The sequence below is a fragment of the Paralichthys olivaceus genome, chromosome 20 (genome assembly GCF_024713975.1).
Source record: "Paralichthys olivaceus isolate ysfri-2021 chromosome 20, ASM2471397v2, whole genome shotgun sequence".
NCBI classification, from domain to species: domain Eukaryota; kingdom Metazoa; phylum Chordata; class Actinopteri; order Pleuronectiformes; family Paralichthyidae; genus Paralichthys; species Paralichthys olivaceus.
Window position 1 is genome coordinate 14,170,551 of NC_091112.1, and position 19,624 is coordinate 14,190,174.

General features: G+C 43.6%; 1 protein-coding gene across 4 annotated transcripts in view; it reads left to right on the forward strand.

The window, feature by feature from the left end:
- Nucleotides 1–19,624, forward strand: part of dlgap3 (discs, large (Drosophila) homolog-associated protein 3) — a 118,878-nt gene that overhangs the window by 90,563 nt on the left and 8,691 nt on the right. For all 4 annotated transcript variants that reach the window (XM_069516967.1, XM_069516966.1, XM_069516965.1 and 1 more), the window contains 10 exons: nucleotides 4,580–5,730; nucleotides 10,804–11,018; nucleotides 11,523–11,625; nucleotides 11,711–11,927; nucleotides 13,673–14,199; nucleotides 15,606–15,700; nucleotides 16,628–16,847; nucleotides 18,494–18,788; nucleotides 18,887–18,978; nucleotides 19,170–19,316. In XM_069516967.1, coding sequence (XP_069373068.1) covers nucleotides 4,654–5,730; nucleotides 10,804–11,018; nucleotides 11,523–11,625; nucleotides 11,711–11,927; nucleotides 13,673–14,199; nucleotides 15,606–15,700; nucleotides 16,628–16,847; nucleotides 18,494–18,788; nucleotides 18,887–18,978; nucleotides 19,170–19,316 — 2,988 coding nt within the window. In that variant the 5' untranslated portion in view covers nucleotides 4,580–4,653. The remainder of the gene's footprint in view (nucleotides 1–4,579; nucleotides 5,731–10,803; nucleotides 11,019–11,522; nucleotides 11,626–11,710; nucleotides 11,928–13,672; nucleotides 14,200–15,605; nucleotides 15,701–16,627; nucleotides 16,848–18,493; nucleotides 18,789–18,886; nucleotides 18,979–19,169; nucleotides 19,317–19,624) is intronic.

The following is a 19,624-nucleotide window of genomic DNA, read 5'->3' on the forward strand; positions in this document are numbered from 1 at the left end:
AGTTCTTTAAATGGGATTTTTTGCTTCATGTAATGGATATAAATTAACACAAGTTTATGATTAATAGGTCGTATCAAGATAAGATCAACTTTATTGATCCCATGTCGTTACAGCAGCAGATAGTCAAGTAGACATGTACTTGAATGAAGTGCAGTGGCATGGATTGACTGCACGAAGCTGTATACTGTATTTATGTATCATGTAGAAGGTGATATTGAAATAAATGTTTACATATACACATATATATATATATATTACAGTATTACAGTATATATATGGATATTATAAAAATGGTAAATGCCATAATTTCACAATGTGTATCATAGGCTATTTTACACTGTATAAATAGAAGTGGCATACATTTGGAGATATATAACTGGTATCTGTTAAACAGATAAAAATACATAAAGTAATGTGCAAGTGGACACTAATGTGCAAAAGGAAATGCTCAGCAAAAAAGTAAAATAATGGTGAGTAGTTGTGATGTGTTTTACATTAAAATTTTACTATATTCTCTGAAAGTGATGCATTTCATCACTCATGACTGTGTGTTAATATTATGCATCAGATGACTAGTTAATATTAATCCAGGTCTACATCCCTCCATTACTCTGCTGATACACTCATATCATGTTATGTGCTCACACAGCTCCAGCACCTAACCTCCATAATTCATATCCTGTATATATATTGCACATGCTATTTATTATTGGTATTTTAATTCATATTTAATGTGCATTTGTGTGTGCTTTTATACAGTATTTGTTTCCAAGTAGACTTTCTAGTTTCTGCATGGAGTCTGTGAATCCTGAACTGTCTCTGACTGATTACTATTGAAAGTTGTGTGAAATTGATTTCATGACCTACAAACCCCAGCTGAACATTTGGATGCTGCAGTCTTTTCACTTTGGCTTGAAGTGTGTCTTTCTACTACACGTCATGGGAATCAGGCTGTATTCTGATTCCAGACAGAAAACTAAAGTCCTTTATGGGAGGTATTTCATGTGTTTCAGGGGATGAATTTACCGTGTTTTCACTGACGTGGAACAGCCTTTGACCCACAACTCACAGCAGACGGAGAGAGCGGGCAGACTCAGCTGTTAACAAAGTGGGTCAGAGCAGCTGGCTTGATCACATTAATATTTAAAATGAAACAACTCCAGACTTGAAGCCTCTGTAACAATCATGTTGATGCCAAGCAGTGTTAAACAATGACAGCGTGCTGTACAGCTCCAACTCCCGGCTGAGCAGCTGCTGAATATTTTTAATACCACACACACAGAGGAGGAGGGAGGAGGCTTTGTCCAAAGACAAACAGAAGTATGGAAAAGAAAAATATGTGGCGTGCAAAACTAATTTGAGGAGAGATCCCTGAGCACTTAGAGAGGAATTCATGTAAGAGCACGCTGAGAGCGAACAAACGAAGCACCTTGAAAGTGTCAGCTGTTATTTGGTGTACAATATGTGTGTGTACATATACCTGAAGGAGAGAAAGAGAGAGAGGGGGAAAAGAGAGATGGATGACAGATCAGTGGAGGCCAGGAGATGAAAAATGGAAACAAACTTTGTAATTAGAGAAGTACTGACAGGCTGAGAGCCAGACAGACTGACAGGTTAAAAAAAAAGAAAGAAAGGAGGAGAGTGAGGGGAAAGAGAGACATGACTAGAGGATGGATAGAAGTAGGTCAGGAGGAGAGACTGAGAGGAGAGGGGGGACGTATGGAAGGACGGATAGAGAGAAGAAAATAAAGATGAGTGGGAGCCAACTTTCAGCTGCGTTTCTTTTTATTAAACCGCTATCTTTTCCGTCGTCTGTCTGTGCACATGGGTGTCTTTTGGCCGTGTTCGTGCAGTCAGTGTGCATGTGACTATGATTGACAGCTCCTAGCCAAAAGCCTGTTCCAAAGCCAAACACTTCATAATAAACAGAACATGGTTAAATTTACTCCTCCAGGCAGAGCAGAGCAGCGCTGCGGCTCACTTTGCCATCTTTTCACAAAAGCGGACACAGACACGCAAGAGTGACACACTGCAAAAAATATCAGTCTGAATGCGATATTTGATATCGTGTTCCTGCTTCTAAGACAAAATAAACCTCAAGGGGACATGATCCTTCTTACTTGTTTGGGGATTTATCTTCTAAAATTAAATATTATTTTAGAGGTACCGTATACTTGGGAACTAATGTCACTCAGTAGAGAATATGCCTCCAACAGTCCCTGTCAATTCAATCAAAATAACAAATTGCACACATTTATAGATTTTTTTTTCCCCATTTAGCTCCATTTATTATTCCCTGGGAAAATTGTAAAAATGTTGAAAAGTGCCTAATCTTTTAACCAAGAAAATCTGCCTTCTGATCCGGATCTGCACAAAAGTGATTAAAGGTTCTTTTGTGGGAATCAATTCGGTTGTTTTAGTTTAATCTTGCTTACACCAAAACGTATCTGACAGCCACAGCTCCTGGTTACTTTTCAGTTGTCAATGTTGCGTAAAGAAAAAGAATTAGAAGCTTGCAAAATGTGAGGAATTGTTAAAGATAAAGCCAATGAATCTCAAATGATTTAGCTTGTGACATCTTGAAAGATAAAAAATACAGAATAAAAACTAAGAAATAGGAAAGTGTATAATGTTTGTCAGTTTTCAGATGTGTTTGCATTGTTAGATGATGCACCAAAGACACCAAAGTTGCTTTTCTAACAAGCAAACATTTGAGAAACCATTTACAACAACCAAGCATATACCTCCAGCAAGGCCCAACATGCAGCCAGATTTCTTTTCATCAAGTCCATATGCTATTCCCCCTTAAAATCTGTAACAGTAATGAAACATTTCTGGATCTACCCTTTTGTCCCGCTCTGCGTCTTTCATGATCCATAGCCCATCCTTCCGTAGTTGTGTGGTAATCCGTTCTGTAGATTTTGTGTAACCCTGTTTACAATCAAAGAAAAAAAAAAACAAGGAAGCCAACGATCAACAAAACAACAAAAGGGTGAAAACATAACCAGCTTGGTGGAGGTTAAAAAACAAACAAACAAACCACAGATTACAGTGACATGAACACACACACACACAGAGTCAATGTGATGTGGCCCGGTCCATCCAGGTGCCACAGCTGTCTGAAATCTGTCCACAGTGGGGTTCTGACTTGGTGTGGGCCGTCGTCACGGCTACACCAATAACAGAAGGATTTGGGGGAGCATCTTGGGTGGCGGCTCTCATTCACCCAATCAAGGCAAACAGGCCACGCTCAATTTAATGATTACCCCAGCATCTGTCCCTTATCTCACATCTCTGTGTGAAAGGCGGCAAAGACGAGCACAAACACACACGAGGCGCTCCGAGAATCCCATCCAGGCGAGCGGCTCGATTCTGGCTTTCATCATGTAATTTCATCTCAGTTTAATCCAATCTCAAAGCGATGGGAGAGGCCCCTGCACATTATAAACAGTTTTAAGCATGTGACTCATTATATAGTCAGTGGGTATTATGGTTAATAGAGGATGTGATTATAGCCACAGCAATTAATGCCAGTCCAATAAAGTACATGATTATCACATTTGGAATTCAATCGGAGTTGTTATCCATGTGATGAAAAGGCGAACACAAAAGGCTTTATCCTCTTTCCATTCTGTTTACTTTGACTTAAAGCAACTAGAGTACGATTTGCATTGTGCTACATGCTTTCTGCAGCTCACCAACGTTTAATGGTTTCATTTCCTGCGTTTGTTTTGTGGATCCAGCCTCTCCTTCACTTTTATCCTGTCGAGCCGTCAGCAGTGTTGATGTCTGCCGGGCCACCTGAAAATTGTGAATCACGGTTCTGCTCAGCTGCAACTCAAAACGTGAAATCACTCTGTAATTGGCTGCGCAGACTTTTGTGAATATGCCCGGACAGACAGCAGGGAGAAAGAGCCTGGCTGATGGATGCAACGATAAATAGGAGGGAGAGGAAGGAGAGGCGCTAAATGGGAGAGCACGCTAAAGAGACATCGCGAGAGAGGAGGAGGGTGTGGGTGGAGTGGGGGGGTAAGGCTAATATCCTTGATTTATCAGCCCGGCAGCCTCAGAGATGAATGAGAAGAAGAAAGCTGTCTGTGGCCCTTTATTGCCGCCTGCGGGATGAATGCTCACTATTGCACTGTTTGTCTTAGGTTGAGTAAAAAATGAAGTACAACATCAATAAAAATGTTAATCGGAAACAGAAAAAAAAATACTTTCAATTTGCGGACATCAATCTACAGAGTCTATTTCTTTTTGTTGTGATTCATTTGAGAGTCATAAGGTGAATTGCACTGCGCTGCACCTCACACATACAGCACAGAAACATTAAATAAGTTGTATTTACCTGTACTCTATCTTTAAGGTATTGCATCTCTGTTATTGCCTTTCGCACAAATCGAGCAGATTTTCTTGTACATTATGTGGTTTTGCCTTTTTAGATCTAAAACATAAAAATATAAAGGTAGAACAGTACTGATAAACACTAGATTCAATTATCTGATAAGCCGAATGTTTCATGTTCATTCCTGTTCCCCAAGATTCATAATCTAAAACTTCACTTCTTCTGTGCCTCCAGGTGAAACCGGTGCAGCCCTGTCACGCCCACAGCGCCCCCTTTCGGCCCGGACGGCCCACCACGCCCCGGCGCCTATGAAAGGGTACCATGTCAGCCGTAGCATGTCCCAGCATTCCTCCGGTGGTGGCGGAGGAGCCCCCTGCCACTGCACGCCTGAGGACTGTGATGGCCCAGGCAGAGAATACTACCAGGGTCACAGCGATGGACACTACTACCCTCCGGGGGGTCATGCCGAAGCACTGGCACTGGAAAGGCACCATTCCCACTCCCACTCCCACAGCCACTCTGGAGGGGGTACGTTTCCCCGCTCCCAGCACCCAGCTCTCCAGTCGTTTGACTCTTGCGAGGAGTGCCTGTCCTCAGGCCATGGAGGGAAGATGCACCGCATTCCCCCAAATCTGATGGACCAGTTTGAGAAGCAGGTGCCCTTTCATCCTGATGGCTTCCACACGCTGCAGTACCAGCGCACTGCTAGTGGGGGCGCTGAGCAACGCAGTGAAAGCCCCTCCCGCATCCGTCACTTAGTCAACTCCGTGCAGCGACTCTTTGCCAAGTCCCATTCCCTGGAAGCACCATCCAAGAGGGAATACAACGGCACAAGAGGAGGAGGGGAATACCGTGGTGAGAGAGGAGGCGGTCACAGGAGTGGAGGGGAGGACGGTGGAGGCCACTACTCAGGCCACCAGTCTCGCTCGACCAGGAGGAGCAAGTCTCGAGAGCGCAGCAAGAGTGGAGACTCAAGGCACGAATCGGGCAGACGCCACCGCAGCAGAACGGCGGGCTGGTGGAGTTCTGACGACAACCTGGACAGTGACAGCAGCTTCCTGGTGAGTGGAGGCAGACGGGGGTATCCCAGTGGACACGAAAGCCTCGATGCTGCCATCCAGGAGCTCACCATGAAGAAGCCCAAGGACCGCGGGGGTGGGCCGGGGCCCGCGGAGTGCGTGGCGTGTACCACAATGGCTTTGGCCGGGAGTGAGGGAGGGGGGCACCACGGAAACCATGGCCACTCACTGAAGAGGAGCACCTGGTCAGCCATGACAGTGAGTCAGGCCAGGGAGGTGTACCCCTCCACCAAGGGAGGAGCCTATAATAAAGCCCTTGTACCCATGGAGAGCAAACTGAAGGAGAGGACCTTCCACTACCTGCAGGTGTGTGTACGCCAACCAGTGTGTGTGTGGGGTCCAGGTATTATTCATTTATTGGGGACTTGTTTTCCAAATAGCAAATCCCATAACTTAAATCATTAAATGTTAAGGTACAAGTTTTAAGGATAGGTTAATGTGTGTGTGTGTGCTCCTCTCAGTGCTGACCTGCAGCAAATATGAGAAATATTCTTGACATTGCATTTTGCATCACCCTATGCATGATTAGAAAACAATGCATTCCCACTGGCACTTCATTTTATATCGGTTCATACACAGGTATTTGCTGTGTGTCTTTTTCTTCTTCATGAAACGTGTCAAAAAACATGAAGTGACATGTTAAGAATGAGCAAACAGCCAACGGTTCAACGGTTTAAATATCCACCTGAGCGACACTGTCAGTGACTGTCTCTGTATCTTTGCTGTGCGTCAGAAAACAATGATTCTCACCCACGCAGAGATGATTTGATGTCTCTCCTAACAGCTCTTACTTCCAGGTGCTGCACTCTGCCTCTGCCTCTAACTCGTTCAATTTTCCTTTCGCCCTCTCCCTCATTATATGAATTCCCCTAAAATGAAAAGCGAATGGTTCTTATAGGGTATCTACAGAGGCAGCTGAGAGAGAGAGCACAAACACACATACTTGCACACACACACACAAACACGCATGCCTAAACCTCCAGCTGTGCTGAGGTAGAGCTGCCATGCAGGCTGTGTTTCTACGGAAACAGCAGGTAGCCAAAGAAGTCCCTGGTGTTTTTCCAACTCTCATCCTTTAGCTGCAGCTGAGGTCCGCTGATAGAAGAGACAGTGAGAGCAGGGCTGTGCGTGTCAGTGTTTTCAAAGGACATAACCCCCCACAATTCGCTCCTGTGCCTCAGGCTACACCATCGCATTCCCACCTCAGGACACAAAATTAACTTCCCTCCACTGCAGCTTTTCTCATATCTCCGGGCGTCACTTGCAGCTTTGCGAGGAGTGGCGCGACGGTGTGTGGAGGGAATTTTGTTCAGCGCTCTGGATGTGCTTAAGTCAGATTCCTGAAACAAGAGATGTAGAGTTGTCCATGTCCACTCCACTGGGAAGAGAGATCAGGACAAACAGCAGCACAGGTGCCTGAGTGAAGCAATGTCTGGAAATATCTTTGCAGACACACTGGTGCAGATAGAGTGTAAAGACACCAAATCACACATTTAGTAGCAGAATTTAAAGCTGGAATTATGACCATTTTTACATTGGATCGTATGGCTACATAAATAATTAGGGAATTATCATCAACCACTACAACTCTGCAAAGCTTGATATGCTCTTGTTTATTAGATTTATTTAACAAAGATTAAAAAATACACAGAAAACATTACTAATAATAATCTACAATGCAGGGGAGGGCAAAAAATAATATTATTATGAATGTAGTAACAAAGAATAGTTTGTTGCCACCTGTGAAAAGCCATCCCATAATTCATTCCATAATTATTTCAAATCATCGCCCTCATATAAACCAAGCTCTAAAAACCCACTGTGTGTCTGCAGACAGACTAAGTTAGCAGCTGGCTCGTGAGCAGTTGAAAAATCAGATCTTCATCTCAGGAATCAGGGCCTGGTCCTGTTCACTTCCAATCACTGCAGGGAAGCAAAATGACAATGATAAACATTTGCTTCCTGTGGCACTGCAAATCGCTCAGCTTTGGTGAAATGATATTTTGCTTCATATTGATCCTTGTGCTATGAAAAATATGAGCTAAAATCGGAGTGAACTTTGGATTTAGATCATCAGGTGTCCACAAACAACTTCAAATGATAATGATAGTGTTGTTCTTTAACTGCTGGATGTGCACTTGTTCACTTTATCCTGGATGGATGGATGGATGGACAAATTAAAGACAATATATAAAACAAAATGATAAACACATGACAAAAATACATTGACATAGTGAGAGTGGGAGTCAACATTTTGAAATTGCAACAAAGTGTTGATAATAAGGAAGGGTTAGTTTTGTGTTTGCAACATGTTTCCTCTTCCAACATGTTTCCTCTGATTTTGTGTGAACACTCCACACCTGACAGAAATGCAGAACTAACAAAAAATATCACACCACACAATATTTTAGCCTAAACAAAAAGCAAGGAAAAGATGGTGGAAAAACAAAAGAAAGAAATGAAAGAATCCTGATGACGAAGGAAAAAGATAAGATAATAACTTACATAATATATAACTTAAAGAAATAGTTTTTCATAACAATGCAAGTACAAGTACCATTGAGATGGCAGGTTTTGAAACACTGACATGTTTGTGCAAGTCTACACCAGGTCACTGCTCAAGTGAGGCAGCTCAAAGTGAAAAATAAAGGAACAAGAAAAGACTGAAGTCTGAATTACAGTTGGACATGTGGAAGGTTTTTCCTCCCGTGGTGTCAAAGGCAATCACGATGTGTGGCATCAGAACCCGGTGCTCTCCGATCCCTAAGCCCTTCTCTTCCCCCCTCAGCCTGTGTCTGATAGATAAGAAATGAGAAAAACAAGAATATGGAGCAAAAGTGAAATGAAGACATAAACAGAGGGAGAGGAGAGACGTAGACGGAGGGGGGAAAGAGCAAGGTAGAGGGATGCGGAGATAGCGGAACCAGCTCCGGGATAGAAATGAGATAAAGGAGGTGATGATCGCCACGGGGCAAAGTGAGAGGAGGAGCGAAAGTGCAGGATGAGAAAATGAGAGAGATAGTGGAAGGCCAGGGGGATCGGGAGATTAGGCTGAATCATCTTTTTAAGTGATGACCTTAAAAACACACACTCAGCTAGATGCCGACCCCCGAGGCCTTGACTGAATGTGTGTGTGTCAGTGTGTAGGTGTTTTTAAATGGACACGTGTGTGAGAGTACACACCTCAGAGCATTTGCAAAAACTGAAATGAGGGGGTCTTTTCTTTACGGTGATGTAAAGCTTTTATCACACTGGAAAAGAAAAGAAATCAGACACACGTTCATTTACATATTGAACTCCACCGCAATAAGGAAATGCTTATGTCACTAACTTCTGTAAATCTCTTATCATCTATGGATTTATACATATTGTCGTTACCTTCTAATGCTGCAGATTTAAAACTGAAACATGAATTTAACAAAGGTTCTATTTCACGGACTATCAATGTCCACTTAAAGCAACACTATGTTATTTTTACTGCAGCCACACGTAGTCCATGTATATGAGTGATTTAGTGGTTTGTAAAGAAAATACGAAACATATTCCATCGCTTGATTGAAACACAGGATATTCATGATATTCACTCATGATTCCCAGCTTCCTGATCCAGAAGAGCTGTATTTGTTAAAAATGCACCAAACTCTGTGTAGAGTTTCTGGTAGTTTAAGGTTCCTCACTAAATATTGGAGATAAACGCTGGATTTTAATGACTTGTGAGTCTTTTAAACTGATCTACAGTTCGGCCTGATTCTGGTTTTTTAGGACGAGTTTTATTCATTTTATTTAGGAGTAGGAATGACAGCGGCACCATTCTACATATTCCAAAGCAGTGAACCATCAAGCTTATTTTGAAGTTGTTATTTAAGGTTAAAAAAAAAAGTTTGTCTCCAATATAATTCATTTCAGGTTGTTGAAATCAGAAATACTGACAAAAAAATTTAAAAGCAGAGGGGTATGAGTTCCTTTACTAAAGAATGACATAATATATATATATATATATATATATATATATATACATATCTTCCTCAAATGTCCGAGTGACTTACTCAAATGTCTGAGTGATGAGAGTTTCTCTCTGAATGAGCCCATGTAAGAAAATAGCACGTGATCGTCCTCAGGATTCACTGTGAGCGAGTGGGTGTGTTGACGATGCGTCACTCTAATACGTGACAGATGCAAAAATGAAAACAACAAAATGAATACAAATATCTCAGGATGAAAAAGTGGAGCCACACTGGAAGAAGACACTGACGAAGATGTCCTGTTGATGAAGTTTTTGTTGAACTCCAGAGAAAGTCTGGATCCCAGACAGTCTTCGTGATTCATTTCTGAAAAAGTCACCTCAAATGAATGTGCATAAAAATATTGTACAATTTCATTCCCTGTGTGTCATCTTAAGATATTTAGAAAATCTCCCTGCAACAAAACCAGATAGTGATGATCATTTTAAGAATACACTAACGTTATGACTTAGTAATGAGAATTCACACATTTTACTCAAGGACCACAGTGGAAACTATAGGAGCCAGTATTATGGTTTCAGTTCATTGCTCTTTATCAGTTCTCTATGTGTTGTTTTCCCTGTGTGTGTGTTGTTTTCATTTTGTTTTCTCATCAGACTCCCTCTCGTCTGCTCATCCTTCTTCCTGCTCTCTGTGTGTTTAAGTCTGCCTCTCCCCTGCTTCTTGTTTCGTCACCTTGCTCATCTGTCTCTCTCTCTATACGCCACCTGCCTCTCCTGTCTGGCCGTCTGCTCATCTACCTACGCTTTCGTGTATTTGCTTATTTGCTCTCTTGTCTGTCGCCTTCTGGCTTACGCTTTTTTTCCTCCTTTGCGTCAGTGTTTCTCCAGCTGTCAGAGTTTCTCTCTCTCTGTAAGTCCCTTTGTCCATTTCTCTCTTCTCTAACGCCACGGGCCATGTATATGTATATGCATAAACTGTACGTGCAAGTGTGCGTGTTTGCTCCCATCGTGTGCATGAGCATGCTTGAGTCATCTTTACAACGCTGTGTGCACGTGTGATTGTACATCTGAGGTCATCGCTGTCCTTCTGTTTGAGGTGTGAAATATTTTTCATTTACGAAATATATTTCTGTTTTGAGAAGACTTTAAATAACAGATATTGGGAAGAAACAGCCGACAGTGCAGTGGAAATATCTCCAATATCTCAACACTGATTAATTAGCACTGTGTTCAATAACTTTTTCCTTAACAGTCGGAGAAATTAAAGAATGCACTTACTTTTAACTCATAACAACTCTGTGTTTAATCCATTAACAGAGAATCTTACTAAATCAACTGGACCAAACATGGCAGATCAATCCTCCTTCTTTATTTTTACACTTTAATATAAGACTCTTCATGTGAACGTGTCTTAGGTCCCCTCAGAAGACTGGGGAGGCAGCTACGGTGGCGGCAACCCAGGCGAAACCGGGGGAGAGATCCCTTGCCGCCGCATGCGGAGCGGCAGCTACATCAAGGCCATGGGTGATGACGACAGCGCCGACTCAGACACCAGCCCCAAAGCCTCGCCCAAGTCCACCCTGATCGCTCAGAGGGATGCCTTCCGACGATCCATCAGCATGGATCAGAGGTCAACAAACTTTTTATAACATCAGCAAAGTTCCGTCATTAAAACAGAGACACAGAAATTCATGTTCTTGCAATGTAAATCATGTAAGGGACACCTTCATACACTGTCAGTAAATTCTTTGGCAGAGTATGTGGGGTTTGTTGTTTTTCTTTTTGTTCTTCCATAACTGCACTTCTGTGTATCCAACATGGAAATAACGATATTGTGCTGTTCAGAATGATTTCATACAAGATAAACAAATTCTAGGTAAGATACACTTCAGTTTTTCTCCTCTGACACGGGAACACAGGAATACAACACTCAAAATGATTCCGCTGGCTAGAAAGCATGACTCAGTGACATTTTATTTGATATTCGTGGTTGATGTTGTGGTTTTTGACAAAAATAGCAAAGCACACGTTTGGTTATTTTGCTGCCAGAATAAAATATCAGCTAGGTGGGAAATAAGAGCAGGTGTCATCTCACACCGCCGTAGTAATATTGTGTGTCATATGTTTGATCCAGGTACTCGTGTAAGCAGTGCACAGATTCCTACCCTAACAGCCGGACCACGCCCAAAACCCACACCCGCTCTCGTAGTTACACCCGCTCTCTGACCAGCTCACAGGTAACCAGTCACGTGCTTCATTTGTATCTCATCATGTACAGTGAGTTCATTAACTGTACAGACTTTACTCATCCCTCTGCTCCAGCTGGGGGAAACATTGAACCGTCAGTTTGAGGCCGTGTGTGAGACCATGTTCGGGGAGGTGGAGTCCCAGGCCGTGGAGGCCCTGGATCTACCAGGCGTGTTCCGCACCCGCAGCCACAGCTACGTCCGCGCCATCCAGGCCGGCTGTTCCCAGGACGACGACTGCCTCTCCGTCTTCTCCATGTCAGGTCCCCAGGGAAGCATCAAGGGCGGGGCCGGTGAGTGTGAGCGTGTGGTGCGGTTCAGTCAGTGTGTGAGTGTTAGTGTTAGAGAAATGTGTGGTTGCCGTCTGTGTGGTGGGAGCCTGGTGGGAGACACAGTGGGAGAAGGAATTGTATGACAGCTTGCGCCTGCTTACCTCGACAGAAGTTTACACACTTATACACACACACATACAGGCCAGGCATTGCACAGCTGCATGAAATGTGTGCATCCATTTTAATTTTTTCCTTCTCTTTTCCTTTAATCTCTGCAGTCTTTCACCTCACACTCTTCTCCTCCTCTGCAGCCCTTTGTGTTGACTGTACTGTATGTATATGTGGGCATGCTGTAAGCCTATGGGCTTGTGTGGATGTGATTGAGCCGGCTCTTTGTTCTCTGTCACCTCTTCACTCTCATCTCTGCCATCAACCTCCCCTGTGTGAGGGCAAGTTTCTGCACCTCGGTAATGGAGGAACGCTCATGATTGTGATGATAGCTCTGTGTCTCCAGCTGCTTCTTTCTCTCTGTCTTTCCGTCTGTCTCCCTACATGGCACCTTCACATTCCTCCTCGCCTTCTCCTCCTTCACCGTCACTCTTGATTTGAGACATCGCAGATATCCACTCCATCTGTGAGTGTGTCTGCGTGTGTATTTGCTTATGTGTGTTTTTACAGTTGACTGCAGGGCCACTCCGTGCCTCACTGGGTTTTTTTTCAGCTTAGACCAGCAAATCCCCTCTGAGATTTATTTAAGCCACTGTGAAGTGTCAAAAAACACATGAACTGTACACAAACTCAAATACACATACACCCAGGGGCACATCCAGGCGCAGGGCCAGGGGGGCACTCGCCCCAGCTAAAATCTGATTGGCCCCTGAAGTGCCCCTGTCCTGTCAGTATCCTTTTTTTAAATAATCTAGGCACTTACTAACAATCCTACCAATGAATTAAATAAAACATTTCTAAGCTTAATTTACGCTCTGTACGCTTTGTGCTTAAACACATCATATATTCAATGATATGTGGCATTGCTCAAAGCTATATTGAGCTAACAGTAAACAAGGAATGACTTAAATGTGCACCTTACTGAATCAGAAAATGTGAATGGATGTTGGACATATAACTCGCCCCTAAATTGGGGCCCTTTTACAGCTCCTGATTTAGAAAAATCCTTTATCCGCCACTGCATACACCCATGTAAGTGCATGCACACACACTGGAGGTCAAAAAAACAGGGTGTAAGTGTGTGTGTGTGTGTGTGCCCATGTGCATTTATGCGTGTGTGTATACGTTTGATTGGAGCTGTGAGGAGGAAGAGACAGAATCTGAACTTCTCATTTTAATATTTCTCTCAGGAAATTGCTTTATATTCCCATGAAGCAGAGTTAAGTTTGCTCAGGGGAAGAGGTTTTCTTTTGTTGCCTCTGTTATGTCTGTCTCTTCCTCCACTTTGCTCTCTGCCTCCCACTGAAATCTACACCCAATGCAGATTTTTTTGGTGAAAAGAAATTGTGAGCTGCCTTTATAAATTTTTTCGTTACACTGGCATTATTTCTTAATGGTTTTGTTGTTTTTCTCTCTTTCTCTGTTTTGTTTCACCTCCTTTTCCCTCAATAAATTTCCCTCTTTTCACTCTCTCCTTCCAGTCTGTCCATTTTGTAAGTATCCACCTCCCCCTCCCCCCTGTTCAGATAGTTCCTATTTTGCTTCTAACAGCCCACTATGCCTCTGTCTTCCTTTCTCCCTCTCTTCTGACACTTCAGTCTTTCCTTATCGTAAAGGTGCTCCTCCCCCACTCCCACCTCGCATGTCCAAGTCTTCACTCTCGGTGAGGGCCCAGAGCAGCACAGAGTCCACCCAGGACGCCTACTTCCAGAGCAGCGGACAGTTGGCCTCGGTCTCCGGGCGCCCTAAGCAGCACAGCAACTCCGTTGACATGGGCAGCTCTGACGGACCCTCTGGTCGCTCCTCCAGGGGGGGCTACTACACCGCCACGGGCACTGGACGCTCCAGGCAGCACAGTAACTCGGCAGAGAGCCTAGACGGGGTCAGGGGTTCACGGGAGCTAGTGCCCTATGGAGGGGGTCCAGGAGTCGGGGTGAGAGCCAAACACAGCAGCTCAGCTGACAGCCTACTGGAAGGGCCACCGAGGCCGGCCAGAGAGAGGGAGAGCAAGGCTGGGGGTAGCCTGGGGAAATCAGTCTCTCTGCCTCAGAACAGCATAGTGCTGAGTAAAGCTGTAGGGCAAGATGAAGGAAGAAGAAAGTGGAGTCCATCAATAGCTGTGCAGGTGAGTAAAGGACTCAAAGATGCTTGTATCTGTCCAACATCCCAAATCCAAAGAAAGTTGCAGTGATAAAAAATTAGTCAATCGTAAGATTCGAAAATCTAAAACCAGAGAATGTTTCCCATATTTGCTTGATAACACTAATTATAAAATGTTTCTGTTCATTGACTGATCATTCCAGCACTGAAATAGGGCTGAAATAAAAAGAAATAGCTGAGAAATGTAAGTAAGTCACTTTATTGCCGTTGGTCAGATGAGAAGATCGATGCTGTGCTTATGTGCATTAACTATGAAACTAGAGCTGGAGACTGGAAGGAAACTGCTCTGCTCTGCTCTGCCCCCCCCCCGCCACACACACAAACATAATTATCATTTAAAGCAATTTGATATATGGGGAAATGTCTAAACAGGTGGCAAAGAATGTCTGACAATCATCCCAGCAATCCTAAGCAATATTTAACTGTATTTATTTCTCAAAGAGTATTCTGATTTCCTATGGGCCCCGCCTCCTGTGCCACCTCATTTAAAAAATCCTGGAATCGCCCCTAGCCAGGAGTTAGATGAGAGAAGATCAATCCAACTCTCATGTGTGCCTGTTAAATATGAAGCTACTGCCAGCAGCCAGTTAGCTTAGCTCAGGAGAAAACTGCCTGGTAAGATCACTGCAGTTCTGCTCTCATTGTGACTGTCAGATTTAGGCTTTTGCATGGCTTAAAAATGTATAATAACACATCATTGCCCAGATTCCCAAATCACGATTTACCTTATTGAACTTAACAAGGTGCAACATCCTCTGCCCTTAACCCTCGACTGGAGTGAGGAAAAACCACAACAATAGAAACCTTTTAGCAGTGGTGGAAAAAGTAGAATTCTCAGCAACAATATTTGCAACATTCATTAGAAAAGAGAGTTTCTAACACAACTGGAGAAGTGTATAGATTGTAATGTAATAGCTGGTTGGCCAGGAATAGCAGTAAATGTGAGTAGGCATATTGTACATCTAAGTAATCTAGTTGTAATCATAATAAACGATCGGATGCCTCCTTAATGTGGCCGCAGCAGAGATACTGGATCTGCAATGAGAAAGCACTTGGACTTCAGGGAAGAAGTCAAGTCAGTAACATGTATTGATTAGACGTTTACTGTATGTGATGAAGAGGGAGAAGAGGAAGAAGAAGCTCCACGTGTCATGTGTCCCCCAACAATCTAGGCCTATAGTAGCAGAACTAAGAGCTGGTCCAAGACAGGAACCAGATCTAACTATAAGCTTTATCAAAAAGGAAGGGTTTACACATGTACCTAATTATAGAGCTCTTAAAGCAAACTTGTATATGACATCGTTAGGCCATGTGTTTCAGCAGATAGCTCTTCGGTCTGAGTTTGGTGCTTTGTGTCTTTTTGTGTTCCAGGTGGACAGCTCGGAGACCCTTTCAGATTCAGAGGGAGAGGGAAAAGCTCTGACAGAGGTCCACTCTATAGGGGTCCAGGTGGAAGATGACAAAAGGTAACGAAAGTTTACTTATATTCAAAGGAGGGAAATAATAATAATGTAGCAGATTTTCCTTAATTATGAACACAAGCTAAGATCTACATTTTGTTTGTTTGCTAATTCATCTTTGCCTCCTTCAAAATATGTGGTTTCATCAAGAGCTTGTGATCTCTGTGCTGTAATTTATGTGAATAATCTCCACATATAATTTTAAAAAGCCTCTGTCTCCCCGGCGCCCTGCAGTGCAGTCACCTATGGTTGATTTCTTGGCTAGATCCTATTATTTCATTTAACATTTCATCAGACATCACAGCTTGAACTCGGTAACACTTTGTTCCAAGAATGTCTTGTTTTTTCGCCATCACTAACTGTAACCATGACTACTGCAAATCATACACTCGACATGACTTTCACACATGATGCAGCCCTTCTTCTAATTATATCCAGCGGGTATTATAACCATCCTTATGGGTCAGATGCACACACACATACGGGCTGCGATTGCGAACATTCGCAGCTTCACACGCTCCCGAAAAAACCTCGAGCAGTGTGTGATCATGCACCTGTTAACAATGTCCCCCACCTCCTGCAATCATGGAGGATGACAGTGGGACGTTGGTGGGGGGAGTAAAAGAGGACAGAAATCTGAGTCACATCTTATCACGCAGCAAAGACGGATGAGAGGAGGTGGGATATAAACTTGTAAACACTCATCACTGAGTCCACTGACATGACATTTGCACATGGCGTTGCGTCATATGCCAGAGGATTCAGCAGGACTTATCAAAAAGCGGGTGCATAGAAGTGACTACAGTGACATCGGGACCGTCCTGGCTCAAACAGGAATGTGCAATTATTAGAAGAAGAAAAAAAGAAATAATTGGAGAGATATTTCTCTTGCATGCAATACTCTGTGTGACTGGATGGCTGCCTGTGTTGCAGGAGGGCTCGTTTCAAGCGCTCCAACAGCGTGACGGCAAGCGTGCAGGCCGACCTGGACCCTGAGGGCTTCCCGGGGCTCAGCATCGCCGTGCCAACGCAGGACAAGAGTCTTCAGTTCGGATGCTCTTTCCAAAGGCACTCGTCGGAGCCCGAGTCGGCCAGTCAGTACGCAGAGTGCCACCGCACCGTCCACACGCAGGGACAGTGGGCCTACAGAGAGGTAGGACTGCAGTGGTGTGCAAAACATCTGTAGAGAAGTTTTTCCAATATATTTATACACAATGGAACCAATATAACCTTCATGGTGAAGGTCACATTGACAAAGAAAGTAGTCATCTACAGCCCCATGAGCTTGAGAAACAAGAAATTAAAGCTCAATGATGAACCTGCATCAATTCTTTTAATACTAATAACTAAGAGAGAAATAGTCTTAAGACTTAAACTCCTTCTTAAAGGTTATGGTTGGTTATTTGATTCTCAAACACTTTTTTTTTATCTTATGTGTTGAAATCCTCTTCACGTCCTGATAGCCATCAATAAATACATTAGTCTGAAAGAAAATAAAAATAAAACAGTGTCTGTCAGCGCGGATTCAATTGTTTTGGGGATGTATTTGACGAGAGGGTTGATGGGAGGGGGTGGGCTGCAACCCGTGCTTTAGCTTTTCCAGGATTACCAACCCCATCTTTAAAAATGACATTATACCCTTCATGAATATTCATGACACAGAACATCTAGTTAATCAAAAACAGTGTTTCATTCAAAAGAAGTTGGCTCATTATGTGGGTCTGTCACCCAGCAAAACACTCCCTTCACAACATCTGTCTGGAGAAATATCACATAATGAAGATGAAGCACCGTGATGACAGTGTTGTAAAACACCATCAAACATCATTTTCACTAATGAATTCCTGCTGAAATGGATCATCAACAGAAACGAAGAAAACAACAGTGTGGTCTATTAGATTAGATTAAATTGCTCAGATGATTTTTATCAGATAACAGTAAACATGTGATGTAAATCAGTGGAAGCACTGGAACTTTTGGCAGGAATAAGGTTTTAAGCAGAGACTGAATAAAAAGATGCGTCTCCACATCCTGCCACCAACCACAAATAAAGCCAAAGAACCCTGGATACGAATGCCGCCATCTTGCACATTTTAGCCAGAGTAACAAGGTGCATGCACTCGACCAGTGGTGAGTCAGTCTCAGCTGTCAATCACGACATTTCACTCCGTTCTTGAAGCATAAAACGAACTAAATCCAAACTTTTTAGAAAAACAAACAGAAACCATCTTCGAGAAAAATGTATCTGACAGGTACTTTGAGTTTTTATTTTGGTCCATGTCCCATCTGCGATGGAGGTGGCAGGGATTATGAACTATACTGCAGCCATCCACCAGGGGGTAATCGAGATACTTTAGCTTCACTTTTGGGGAACTGTCATATCGTCTATCTTACATGTGCAAGAGATATAAACAAAGGGAGGACCTGCTTAAAACCAGCTCTATAGTGCCACTAGTGGTCAACAAATCACAATTGGTACAATTTGTAATGACACACCAGTGAGAACATCAATAGGATTATTTTATATTCAAGTTCTGCCAATAAATCATTTTCACCTAAATCTTACACACTTGACCTTTAAGATAAATTAATTTCAGTCAAACCAAAGGTTAACCACTGTTTATCCATGACACCAACACAATGGATAGATGTGATGCACTTGATCAGACCTCACATCATGCTGTGATTATATTCTCCCCAATAAGTGAGTTCACCTTTCTGTCACTAACATTGTGTTTCTGATCAGAACACATCACTGAAGGTCCAAATACCAAACAGTTTTCTCTTCTGTTTCCTAAGGACTTTATTCAGAGTGGCTACACCACCGAGGCCTGCCCAGCAGACCCGCGGCCGCACCAGCACCCGCACTTGCCCCCACGTTCCCACTCCCCTCTGCCCATCACCTCTGAGCGAGCCTGGGCGGGAACACCGTCCCTGGAGGGCCCCCGCAGCCTGCCTGACTCGGGCCGAGCCTCACCCTGCATGAGGGACGGAGAGTTCTTCTTGCGCCTCCTTCAGACAGAAGTGGAGAGGATGGAGGGCTGGTGCCAGAACATGGAGAGAGAGGCGGAGGAGAACGAGCTGCCCGAGGAGAGTGAGTTTGGGAGGAAGATCGAAAAAGATTCGAGCTAAAGACGAACAATGAATAATTCTGGGATTTCTGAAACTACTTATGTCCTGTTTCCTCCCTAGTTCTTGAGCTGATTCGAAATGCAGTTGGCAGCGCCCAGATGCTCATGTCTCAGAAAGTCCAGCATTTCTTCCGCCTCTGCCAACAAAGTGTGGTGAGTGTGTGCAATTGCATGCAAACTCATGACAACACACATTACACATGGTGCGCGGTTTTGCCGAGATTCAATGTTGCTAAAGGCAAAAATTAGATTGGCTTCAAAAACAAAAGAAACTGGTTCTCTGTTTGAAATATTATTCCTTTCTCGCCCATCACATGTCACATCCTGACCCCCTGCCCACCCAGGACCCATCAGCCTACCCTCAGCCCACCTCTCAGGACCTGGCAGGCTTCTGGGACCTGCTCCAGCTCAACATAGAGGACGTCAGGGTCAGGTTTCAGGACCTCCAGAGGCTGAAGGACTCTGGTTGGAGGCTTCCACCTGAAAAGAAGGTGAGACGTCCGGGGATCCAAACAGCCCAGGTTTCCCTTCAACAATCCCCCAGAGCTAAGATGGCAATGTGCAGAAGAGTAGCGCAGATGGTCGTGCCCTCCGAGCCTTTGCACGCTGCGAAAATACAGAACAGCAAGAGGAACTGAGCGGAGCTGGGTGGAGCGGCCCAAGCGGAGTCTTAAAAAGTCTTAAACTGCCAGAAATTATTCTAACTGTAACTTAATTTTTGTATTTATTGCTGCTTGTCAGGTTAGACTGCTCACTGATCAACTACATTATTTCAAACTTGATAACAAACTAACAATTG